General features: G+C 44.5%; 1 protein-coding gene across 1 annotated transcript in view; it reads right to left on the bottom strand.

Annotated features, from left to right (window-relative positions):
- Positions 1–3,996: 3,996 nt before the first annotated feature.
- The window catches only part of LOC115391597 (PDZ domain-containing RING finger protein 4), a 51,268-nt gene continuing 42,251 nt past the window's right edge, over positions 3,997–13,013 (bottom strand). The window contains exons 5-9 of the mRNA XM_030095875.1: positions 10,849–10,911; positions 8,858–8,959; positions 8,021–8,149; positions 6,572–7,240; positions 3,997–6,534 (exon numbers count right to left, since the gene is read on the bottom strand). Of these exons, the coding sequence (XP_029951735.1) occupies positions 5,773–6,534; positions 6,572–7,240; positions 8,021–8,149; positions 8,858–8,959; positions 10,849–10,911 (1,725 nt within the window). The 3' untranslated portion in view covers positions 3,997–5,772. The remainder of the gene's footprint in view (positions 6,535–6,571; positions 7,241–8,020; positions 8,150–8,857; positions 8,960–10,848; positions 10,912–13,013) is intronic.

The following is a 13,013-nucleotide window of genomic DNA, read 5'->3' as shown; positions in this document are numbered from 1 at the left end:
GCCAGCGCTGATTGGCTGTGCAGCATGAACGAGTTTTTTCTTTTGCACTTGATCTGAACTGTTTGGAGGGAAGTTAAACAGTACGCTAAATGCTATGCTAGCCGCTAGCGGTACTACCCAAAACCTAACATCAGAGCCATTGGTGAGTCAGTGGAACTTTCAAAAATATTATCTTTATCAGAATGCTGTGGTCTTAAACACCTGGCTATTTGAATGTGCCTTGTGTTGCTCTCAACTATAAGAGACCGCCGAGTCTATTTTTTTTTTCTAATATACGTGAATTCCAAAAGATATAGGTGTCTATATCTATCTGAATAGATTGTGTAATTTTAGACCAGCTGTGTTCATTTTATATTTAAGCTGTATCAAAGGTGGTACAGATTTAGCCAGTGAGTTTTTAATCTGAGTTTTCAGCACCATGGACAGCGGACGCTCTGAGATTGACACCTGTCAGGCTGTATGTGTGTGTGTGTGTGTGTGTGTGTGTGTGTGTGTGTGTGTGTGTGTGTGTGTGTGTGTGCGCGCGCGCGTGCGTGCCTATGTGTATTTGTTCTTCAGAACAAGTTTGTGAACTGGTTTGTGACTTTATTCTGCATTCTGAGGCATACAGGTTTGCTTGGCTCAATAAAAGTGAGCATTAGTGTGTTGTCTCATGGTAGCATGAGGGATTGTTTGAATGGTAAAATTACTATCATAAGGGCCCGTCGAGAATGCTCCGCCCCCTCTGTACTGAGACCCACGCTCCGCCTCTGGCCATTGCCACACCCAGGTAAAGTTGGTGAACATCTCTGGTCATTTCATTCAAAATACCAAGTTTGGATGAAAATATTTATTACAATAAGTAATTTAGAAAAAATCAGTTCATGCTCCATAATCCTCTGTCTGTCTGATTAGAGCATATAAACTCCTAACAGCTGGTTGACCACTGGCATACTGTCCACAGCATCCTCATGCAGGCTGCACCGCAACACTACATCTGGCATGATCGGCCCAATTACCACAACATCACTGTTATGATAGAAAAGATCAAGGCAGCCATCCATTTCTGAAGTGACATTGGGAGACGCTCGATCCCGGGCAATTACAGTTTGTTGCTTGAATGTGAGATTAGGTGGGAGGGAGGGGGCACAATGAAGTACACTGCACCATCAAGTGTCAAGTGGATCGGTGTGTCAATAAATAAGGGCCTCCCAGGCTGAATAATGAGAGAGAATTTGTAGTTTTTGCTGTTCGGGGAATCCTAAAGGTTATCGGCCAACATTCATAACGGAGGTATTGGCAGGGTGCGTGTGAGGAAGCAGAGCTCTGAAGAAGGGGATGAGCCACTGCTATCTGCTTGACATTTCTGTCAGGACCCGTATTTGAACTGCCGGGTAGCTCTGACAAATGCCACGGCTGTCACCGGCTCACTTTTAATTACACCTGACTGGCTCTTTCAGGGGCTCGGGGATGAACTTAATTAGCTCGCGAGCGCGCCGGCTGGTCCTGGCGTCGGTCGGTACAACCCACACAGTTTTTTTCTGTGGCTTTTCATTGACATTTTAATGGTCTCTGTCTATACAGGCTGAGAAAATTAACAAATGAGGGGAGAGCAAATGGGCTCCCGGGATGCCTGCAGTGTACTTTCCAATACCAACTTGTTTATGTTTGGTCAGTGTGTCGAAGGAAATGCCCCCATTATAATTACAACGAAAACTAAATGTGCTGATCTGGTAGTATAAACTGAAAATCACTTTTATATTATATAGCATGGACTTGATTTGATTGCATTTTGTTAATGAGGGTTACTGATTATGTAATGAAAACAAAAACAACAGAGACACTGTTAATTGCACTGCGAACAAACATTCCCTTTCCCTAAAATGACCCTGCTTCAAGTGTTTTCTAACACTTGATGCTCAACCTGAGGTATCATATTTGAACACTCACTATACTTCTGCATTCAGCAAACGTTCCTCCAGCTGTGCTTTAACTACCAACAAAGTGCAAGAGACCTTTGTTCCACACCTGACAGCTCCAGTGCAGATACAAAGACTGCTGCTCAATGCTGAATCACCACGAAAAATGGTAAAACCTTCCAGCACAGAATACGTTCCTTCTCTTTTTGAGATGCCATCAAAAAAAAAAACACCTTTAAATACTCAGGCCTTACTTTTTTCTGTGTTTTAGATATGATACAACATCACGAAAATGTTTCAAAGTGAAAAGTTTCGTTGTGTTTTAGGTGTCTGTCTACCTGTGACGGCGTTAAAATAAATGCTGTTACTATTTTCAGTTACGTTATCTATCAAATTAAATTTTCCAGCTGACAACTATGTGTAGGAAAGATTAACATGACTGTAAATAAAAAGAGTTGAATTTCTGAAAAGAAATAGAAGTTCCTTTGCAAACATCCTGTTTTGAGATGCAAAGCTTTGCAACTGTGTGCCAGTCTCTTAAGTTTGCAGTCACAAATTTTTGCCATAGTCTTGACTGTTTCTATCTGATTGATTGGTGGCAAATTTGACTGTCCAATCAGGGAGCCGATGGCTTTCCGTAGACCCGCCCCGCTGCAGACTCTTAAAGGGGAGTGGAGTTTCAACATGGACGGATGAAGGAGGCCATCTGGACTCAGGTGAGTTACAATTTACCATAATGTGGGAATTAAAGTTCATATTTAATTTTACAATTTTATTGAATGGTGCAACTGTTTTACGATCCGTTCGACCTCTTCCCATGTTATAACTCATTCAGCTACTAACTCAGTTACTTTTTTGATGAATCAACTAGTAACTATAATTACTTTTTAAAAGTCAATTTCCACAGCAATGGAGCACACTGAAAATGCAACGGCTGACAAGGTGGAACTATTCAATGGTGATCTGATTTCATCTCCATGTAGATGACGGAAAATTACATTTCTTTACTGTAAGGATAACATAAACCTGCCTGTATGCACAGACTGAGAATTTAAAAACATTGAGTTTTGGCAGATTGAACCACTGGGAGGTAAATACTGCTTTTTTGTGCTCATGTAAAGAGGAATTCACTAGAACAACGTCTAAGACGTCTGGCTGACAATAATAAACTGGGTAAGCTGGATGACTCTGAGTAAACATCATTCTACATAGGGACAATGGAGCGCCAAGGCAAATGGAGATGATGGATAGTTTTTGCATTCTTCTGTTGAACACCACAGTTTGCACTCATTCAATGCTTAAAATAATTAGACTTAAAGAGCCCCTCACAAAACGCAAATAAACACTCTGCCAGGGGCAACCATGAATATATAATCTCAAAAAACAACAACTACATAAAACTAATATATTTCGCTGTTCCGGTAAAACAGAACAAATCATAAGTTAAATCCAAACCGAAAAAAGTATCGCATCTTAAGGCAGTCTGATGGAGATGAGTCTTCCATTTCAGCTTTTACACACTGACAACTTCAGATAACAGCGAGAGCAGAGGCTCCTCGCCGCTCTCCCCGGCGTGCGACAGGGCCGGACCGATGATTAAGTGGTCGCTTCATTTTAATGAACACAAAGCCGTCCAAGTGGAAGGAGATTTTAATTGAAATCACCTTCTGTTTAATAACTGAACATATTCGGTCTTCAGCAGATATCGGAGGTGAGCGTGTTTCGTTCACTGAACAAGTAATTCACTTTCACTTCACAAGTTTTTCCTGAGGTGGCTGGTTGTAGTTTTAGCGTTTAGTTTTGTGATATGACACCTTTTTAACCACAGGGTTCACAACAGAAGTATGACAAAAAAAATTAACAATTGAAGTAGATTTTTAAATTCTTGACTACAAATGTGTGATGGGGTTTTGTTGATTTTAGTGCCATCAAAGCTTTAAAGGTCAAAGTTCATCATTATTAACCAGCACTTTTCACGACTGTTCAAACAAACAGAATTAACTAAAAGGGAGCAGTGGAGTGTTGTGTCTCACTATAAAAAGAATACACAGTTCCATGCAAAGTCATACCAAAAAACAATAATTTATTATCATTTCGTTTGCAAAGATCACCATTATCACACATTTTATCTGGCTACAAATAGGCCACCTACGCTTTACTCGGGATTAGACCATCAGACATTGACTCAAAACATACGGGACTCAGTTTAAAATTTTAAATGTACAATATTTCATGTAAAAATGAGGCATTTGGGATGAGTATACTGTACATGTAACTCAACTAGAAACACTTTTTGACTTTTCCCCCCGGTTTAAATGCTTGTGTTCTGAGTCCTGCTCAGCGGCGATCACCCCAACACCAGTTTGATGCGGCTGCAAATATAACTCAGCAGTGACTATACAACGTCTGAATGCTTTCAGGTACGAAGAACTGAAGTTATACGATGCATGGGTAAGGCTGGAGAACACCTCTCTGATGTCCAGAGGGATACTGACGGATTAGAGTGTGTGTACGTGTGTGTGAAATCACACCAGCGGTGTCTCTGGTTCGGGCGATGCTGTTAAGGCTACGCTGAGGAAAAGGTAGAAAACACCGGCATGTAAACACCGTGCCAAAGGTTCCTGTCACTGGGTATGTCAGAAGAAAATCATAAAAATTAAGATTTCTGATGAAATAATTTTACCCAAACTGCCAACAAAAAAATTTAAAACTGCAATCAATACATCTGTTTTGAGTGCAATGTTCTGTAAAAACGTCCAAAAATATTTGGGTGTTTCCTGCCAGTATTCCAGGATTGTTTGTGTTTGAATGCATGTTTTGTTGCTTCAATTGGCTCAAGTTCGTAACTGGAAAAAACCAATGAGGAAGACCGTAGTGTTATGAGTTATACCCTCCTTTAGACTGATAGATGTCTGTTGGAAAAACACTGATTTTAAGTTAATTAAAAAAGACAGAAGTCCACGGGCTTGTTTGGAGTGAACCACATCTTGTTGTTGCACAACTTCAGCACCTCCTCTAGCTCCGTTCTGCGTCGCAGCGAAGTACGAAGTGTTAAAGCATGTAAAGATTTCTCCTCTAGTGTAAAAAATTGCATGTTTACTGACAGCAAAGTATATTTGTTGCTTCAAATGTGGCAAAGAGAGCACATTCACAAGGGGAACAAACTTACAATTTGTTGCTAAAACCTGCTTGTATCTCATAAATTACCAATGATTGTTGTTGTAAAACTTCTGGCCATTAAAACTGCAGTAAAGTCACAATTTGTTTCAATTTCACGAGGTTCTGTCATAGGTATTAACTTCATTTCCTCAATACAGGAAGGATTGTGATGTGTAACATAAAAGTTGAAATCTGTATCAAAGTTTAACAACAACAACAAAAAAAAAAAAACTTGAGCAGAAACATGCATGGTTTGTTAAGACAAGCTGGAGGACTGATTTCACCGTCCCAGGAAAGGTAGATCTGTTAGAAAAGCAAATGAAGGCAGGCGAATAACTGATCAGTCATCGAAAGTTACAAAATACAAAACAAAACCCTTGAGTTTCTCATACAACTCTGTAAAGTTATATGGCTAAAACATAAATATGAAAATAGAATTGAAAAGATAATCATGTTTAAAGTGAAGTAATAAAATAACTGTATTGTCGTAGTTTCGTAGAAAATGTTTCCCTACAGAGTGATGTGAAAAAACAACTTTGAAAAAATGTCAAGGAAATGCCATGACACCACCCATAAATTCTCTACAAAATGCTTTTTTTTTGGGTTACAAAGTGTGAAAAATATTCCTTTTGTCCTCATAAAAATGCCGCATTGAACGAGGCAAGTAAGTTATACCACATGGGGTAGAAGGAGTCCGTCGTGTTGGTCGTTCTCTTTATACAGTAGTGACTGAGAGGAAGGCGTTGTGCACCTTGGCTCCTTCGGGCGCCTTGGTGCCGTGAGTCATCAGCTCCTGGATCGTCATCCAGTTGTCCAGAATCTTCTTGTTGCGCTTCTTCATCATCTTCTTGTGGCTGAGCTCGATGATGCTGACTTCCTTGCGGCCCTCGCCGCTGCTCTGAGGGTTTTCCTTCAGGCTCTCCAGCCGACTCCGCTGCATGAACTCCCGCCGCTTCCTCTGCTCCTTGGCCCTGACCAGGTGCTGCTTCCGCTCCTCCTTGCTCCAGTACCGGCCCATTTTCATCTCGCTCATGGCGTCATCGTCCGTGGTCATGCCGCCGCTGCGCTCCTCCTTGATCTTCAGCGCCCGCTCCCTCAGGATCTTGTCCCTCACGGGCCTCTTGGTGATGTACCGTGTGCCGTCGCTGCGGATCTTCACCTTCCACTCCATCTTGGGCTCGTTGACGGGCCGCTGGGGCTCCTTGCAGACGCTGAGCAGGCTGAGCTGGCTCTGGGCGTACTCCACGGCGGAGCGCTGCTGGATCAGCTGCATGTAGCTCTGGTAGTGGCGGGCGTGAGCCGGGATGTTGGCCTGCCGCTGCTGGGAACTGTGGGACGGAGAGAAGTAGGGAATGCGGGAGGCGCACCGCTTCAATTTGTCCCCTGCTGTCCTCCTCCGCCTGAGGCGTCTGGTCCGACTCGGACGGGTTGCTGTGGTCCGGGCTGCTGCTCTTGCCCAGGACTGGAGCGCGGCATGCTGGGACGGGGCTGGGACTGAGAGAGGGGCCGGGCGCCAGGCCGCTGTAGAGGTTTCTCTGGTTAGTGAGACTCACCATCCTCTGGAGTGAGTGCTCTGGGGAGCGGTCCATGGCCAGAGGGGTGCTCCTGGAACTCTCCGCCGTGTTGTAGGCACTCGAGCTGTCCTTGTCTGACTTTTCCAACCTCTCGTTAACGTCCGCCAGCTTCCCCCTCGTGGGCTCGCCACAGCGGAGGCTCTGGTTTTTGGTGGAGGGCGGCGAGCGGCCCGTCGAAGGCGACTGCTGACCCTTCCGGAGCTTGTGGGCCTGCATGATGTTCTGGCACTCCAGCTCGATGCTGCGCAGCTCCTCGTTGAGCATGCGCAGCTCGTGCTGCACGCCGCCCTGCTCCCCGACGCTGCACTCGATGGTGCTGCGGCGGCTGTAGAAGAGGTCGTACTCGCCACTGTTCCGGATCTGACACTTCAGCTCCAGCAGCTGCTGGAAGCGATCGCCCTCCGTCTCGTCGTCGTCCTCCTCGTCCTCTAACCGCGTGGAGCCGGTGGTGCAGCGCGAGTCCCGGCTGTCTCTCAGGCACTGGGACAGACGCCTCTGAATGTGTGCCAAGACGTTATGCTCTGAAGTGTCCACTCTGTCTTTGATGCTCCGCAGACCGTCCTTATGATGAGGCAGGGTGGAGCAGGTGGGCCTGTCGTCTTCCGCTCTCTGAAACAGACGAGTGAACAAACCCAGTCTTGAATATAGACATGAGCTTTACAGACATTCAGATATGGTAATTTCTGGAAATCTCTGGAAAAATGTTCCCTTGTAATTTGCATGCACTGTAGTTAACATCTAGTAAACATCCTGCACGACTTTCTTCGTAGAGTCAAGATGAAAAGACAACAAAACAGTTGGAGGAAGTTTTTAAGAGTTCAAGAAGTGAAATCCATTTGTGCACTCTCCAGATGCCGTTGTGCATATTTGTGTCAGACTTCAGGGATTTCCTTCCCTCTGCTGCGTCTTTGAAGTCCCATTTATATAGATTTTTTTTTTTTTTGTCACAAGCTAACTTTCGAACAAAAAAAAAAAAACAACAAAACAGAATTTTAAATTAAGATTGCTAATGTTTGGAATTTAAATGGTTCAATAGTCCCTTTGCATAAATATTCATAATTGTAACTGTGTTTTCACTTTTCAAAGGGCAAAGCTGGTTTTTGCTCACTTTGGCAAAGAAAGAGTTTGATTCCGTCTCCGCCGTCAGTCAGTGAGGTCTCTGGTTCTTCCAAAGACGAGGTTAACACTGACCCTGAATAATTACACAGTCTGAGCAGCTGTTTTCTGCCCTGAAGGTATGACTTTAATAATTACGGCAAAAGTCTGTCAAAGGAATGAAATTTCCCTTTGTTGCAAAGCTTTTAGGGAGTTTGATTCTATTGAATCTCCAGAGTTTCTCTAAGTTGCCAACTGTTCGTCTGCAGGATCATTTTGTCTGACTTTTCTAACCTGTTCGTTCTCCTGCTCCTCCTGTAAGGCTGCTAGTTCCATCTCCTCCCTCTGCTGCTCCTCCAACATTTCCATCTTCAGCTGCTCCAGGAACTCGCTGTGCTCGTCGTCCAGCCAGGCCTCTTCCAGCTGGGTTAAAAGGAGGAGAAAGCATGCGGAGACAGAGCGTTATTTGTCAACGCTTGAACCTTGTGGCGACAAAAGGTCCTGAAACAAATAGCCGCTTGTTCCGAATGGGTGCCTAAATGGGATTTTCTTGAAATACATATGTGACTGATGCGGAGCCACATCACTCCGCCGACAACAACAACAACAACCCATACATCCATCTTGAAATCAGGCCAGCGCTGCTCGGCGGACCTCAGATTCCAACCTCTGATCTGTCTGTTCCACATCATCTATCAACTGTTTGCTTGCTCGATGTAAACAAAATGGCATCCTTATTAGATGACTTCAGATTTACTGCTGAGACACATTTAATTACCAAGAGCCTGGCGGAGCTTCCTGCTCATCTGCACTGCGGCAGAGTCCTTCCACTTATTTGCCATCGGCCTTAGGCCTGAACTCACTCCACATTAGCATGCCATTAGCTTTTATGGCTTACTGTTGGAAGTCAATTACAGTGGCGCTACATAAAAATAAAACGTGATGAGGTGTCTCGGTGGTGGCTTTCACCGGGAGTCCCCGGGGACGGGAGGGAGAGAGGGTCCGGGAACCTCAGAGGCTCCTCCTCAGCAAAAAAAATCGGGTAAATGACGAACTGGGAGTTTGTGGTGAGGCGTGCCGTGGGTGTTTGACTCCGCGGTTGAAGCGTGTCGGCGTGTCAGTGCCTCTAACCTGCAGCTCGGGTCTGGCCACCAGGAGCACGATGTTCCTGCATTCATCATTGGAGAGCGCAGCCATCGCTTCCTCTCTGTCTTGGACGTCTTGGCCATTAATCTGAAGACGACAAACGTGATTACAGCACTCGCTATAGAGACAAATACAAGCAAGCAGACACACACACACACACACACACACACACACACACACACACACACACACACACCAATTCTCCTTCCCACCATTGCAGACTCATGTAAGAAAAACAAAGTACCACAATAAAACTATCTGTGCACTTTTTCCTGAGGAGAGCGCAAACGCTGCTCCCCAATATGAGCCCGGACCCTGCAGTGATTATGAATGAGAGCGCCGCCGTGGGCCGACAGAGCTGTTGTGTCCACCAGAGTATCGGGCGGGCGGCGTACATACATCCAGCCGTACAATTAACTGGCCACTGACAGGCGGCGTCCATCTTTTTGCAGGTAGAGTAATGGGCCTGTCACTGGTGGATAATAGTGCCAGGGTACTGGTGTGCCTCACACACACACACACACACACAAACATATACACACACAAGTTGGAACAACATCACTTGTGTGGCCAACGCACTGACATAATGGATTCCCTTACACTAACATTTACCCAAGCGTTACCTTAAACTGGAAAAAAACATTTTTAGACTCTTTGTGGTGCAGAAAGTTTCATCCTCACTGGCCATCAACAAAAACTAAATACATACAAACACAGGACAGCACACACACATGAAAAGACACGATCGGAGTATGTACATAGCTCTGACACACACTTCTTTATGGTCTCTTATGGAGCATAGATATAGCGTGTGACTTAATTGATTTAATTTAGTATGTGTGACGCATTGAAGCAGCAGTAATTTATATTAATACTCCCTTCATGAATGAGCGTAACAAACAATTGATGCTATCCAGGTTTTTCTCCTCGTCGCTCTCGTATTTCATCTGTTTGCCTGAAGGTTACAGTAAGCGGAGAAGCTTCGGAGAGGATACGACTCCAGTCACAGGCGGACTAATTAAACCTAATAAAACCGGTCATTAACTTGATTAAAAGTACAGAATTTCTCAGGGTTTGAACATTGTTGGAAACATTAGCGACAGTGCAGGAACACAAACATTACATGTTGAACCTTTAACACTGAAATCCGAGGCCATTATTCTGCAACACAGCAACAATAATCAGTCAGATAACCTAATGAAACAGCTCTAACAGAAACTACTACTTGTCAGCAACATAATTCTTAAAGATCTCAAGCCTGAAAATTAAACTGGGTTAATGGTGCATTTGTGCAGATGAGAATTCAGAAATCTTTCATCTATTAAAGGCACATATCCAAGTTTACAGCTTTGAAATTACAACAGCAAGCAGACATCAGATATGTAAAACAATGAATAGTTTGAGTAGGCAAAGTTTGTAATGCCTTTAAAGCTTACATATTTTCACCTTCAGCTGTTTTTCTTACTGTTGCTCGCAGACAAGGTCAGATTATTTTCTGCTTTTCTCATTTCAGGTTGGTTTATTATAAGAGAGCATGAGTCACAATTAAGATTTATCATCTCAAACAACATTACAGTGCTTCCTCTTCGCTCTCAGTAACTGACGGAGGTTGACAGCGTTCAGGAGAGTTTATCCTGCTCGGAAGTGGGAACTTTCCTCCTTCCTGGTTCCTCATGAGAGCACCCTTCATGTCAGCTCTCTCTCCCTGGAGCTTCAGCATGGTGCCATCGCCAACTATCAACTTTTAAAAACCCTGAATGGTGCTGAGTCTGGAACTAAAGCAGCCATGGGGACATTTCTCCCCCTTTAATACTCACAGCGGGACGCGCTTCCCCTTTAATGCGCCACCATTAAAAATGAATGGGCTCTCGCGCTGGGAGACGGCGGTTGAGTGTGGCGAAATGAAGGCATGTTCAGATGTCAAAACAGAAGACTGATGGTGTAGAAGCGGCCTTTCTAAGTGTGTCTCATCGTACCTGCAGAATGCGGTCCCCCTCTCGGATGCGTCCATCTCGAGCGGCGATGCTGTTCGGACTGACCTGCGGATCAAGACAGAAGAAAACAATGCTTCTGAAACTCTTTCTATCTTCATTCAAGAGAAACAAAATGCTGTAACTCATTTAGAGGACATCACTGCGGCAGACAGGTCTAGACTGGTCCTAACGACACAAGCTGCTAGGAGAAGAGCTTCATTTCCACTCGCTGCCGGCCAGGTCGGTGTTGAAAGCCATTTCAGCTCCGAGTTCATCATTTACATCCTCACCTGAAGCTGCCTGAGTTATTACTTTCCGGCATGACTGTCCGTATATAGCCGTCAACCTCAGGACATGATGCACCTGCTCCTCCTGTAACTAATGCTACACAACAAGAGGGCAGGACACTCGTTCATGGGCCAATCAATCGCCGTCTGGGACCATTCGTTTCACTTCCTCCTATCAGGGGGGATCTCTGAAGACCGCGAGATGCTGCAGCACTCCATCTTCATGATAGTCCACTCCTACACAGAGGAGCACTCATTAAAGTGGGAGGGAGGTCCCTGGACAGGAATGGCTGGAAGAGTGGAAGGAACACAGGAAATTGAAGGTAATCTGTCTGTGGCCGAGCGGCGAGCTTCCAACCATGAATAATCTTCAAACTGAAAATTGAAATATGGGAAAATGTAGGAATCCATTAACTGCTCAAGATATTGCCCGCCGAGAGAGAGAGAGGAGGTGTTGCATTTCCCCCTTTAGGGTTTGGTCTGAACTGAGCAGTTTGCTTTGTCACTGTGGGAAGGAAACGGGAGAAATGGATCTGGAGGAAAAACAAAGGAAGGGTAGGGAGAGGTGGCAAACGTGCCCAAGAAGTAAAGATTATTCTGTAGGGAAGTAATCTGGTGATTACATTTTTACAACCATCTTGGTGTGCATGCTCAGTAGCAGCGTTCCAGAAAAGTTTGAGTCGAGTCGGGCATTTTCAACTACTTCTACCTTGGGAACGGTTCATCAAAAACATGTTTTCAGTGGTTCTGAGCACGGTTATCCTGTAAATGGACATCCAAGATGTAAGAAAGGTTCTGTGTTTTCACTTGAAAATGCCGTGCAAGGTTTGAATTTAAGCAAATTGTCAGCAACTAACAGAATTCTGACCCCCCCCACCACCACCACCCCACCCCCACCCCACTCTTTTCTGCTGCTGGCATTGTTCTTTCTATTGTACACTGTGCTCTCCATGAATTAGACTCTTCTGTGTAGTTAGAGGAAAACACAGACATCAATAAAATCCTTTCAAGTAGAGTTACAGAGTATTTATTACTTTGTTCCTTTTCACGTCTGGTTGTGGGTGGAACAGAAACTGTGCAGTCGAGGCTGAGGTAATATTCTAGCATCCATAATCGCTCCGCGTCCCTTGATGGAAATAAACTCTTTGAAAAATAGATGTACGGGAGGACTAATGAAATTTTCTGCTCTTGTTCCTGTGAATATACACTCAGAGTAGTCATAAAGGTAATGGAAGCAAATGGAATTAAACTGAACAGCGCAGAGGATGAAGGATGTGACCAGAACTATGAGACCAGGAAACTTTCCAGCCAATCCTCCGACGCGTCCTGCACACGCCGCCACTCACTCCCCTCCTCTACATGCAGCACGCTCCTCCTTTTTTTTTTTTTGTTTTTTTTTTGTTTTAGAAAGCAGAAACACCTAAACATGCTGCTACGAGCCACGCTGCCATTTATATTCCATGCAGGCCTCAGAGCGCACGCCTCGCGCCGTCCGAGGCAACTTCAAAACGAATTTGAGAGAAAGTTGAACAGAATGGAGAACAGTGGGTTTTATTTCTCCAACGAGGAGGAGAGAAGTGCGGGGCAGGGGTCTTCTTCCTAACAAGCGGCTCTCTGCCTGCTTGTTGGTGTCACCTGCTCTGAGACTTGAGTGAACAGACAAAACCCAAAAGCATTCCTTTTTCTTTTTTCCACTCTGTTTTTGCTGCTGTTGCTTGTATTTTCTCTCTTGGCAGTCATTTTATTTTGGCTGCTGACAGCGTAATCACGCAGTCAGGTCCCTGCCAGCCTGTTCCGCAGAGTCATTTGTGGTTGATAAAAGAGTTCAATTTTAAAATTACAGCACCCAGAAGAGAAAACTTTTTTTACTCACATGAATAG

This window comes from Salarias fasciatus, chromosome 7 (assembly GCF_902148845.1).
Source record: "Salarias fasciatus chromosome 7, fSalaFa1.1, whole genome shotgun sequence".
NCBI lineage: Eukaryota > Metazoa > Chordata > Actinopteri > Blenniiformes > Blenniidae > Salarias > Salarias fasciatus.
Note: the sequence above shows the minus strand (reverse complement) of the source record. Positions and strands in the feature narration are given on the sequence as shown.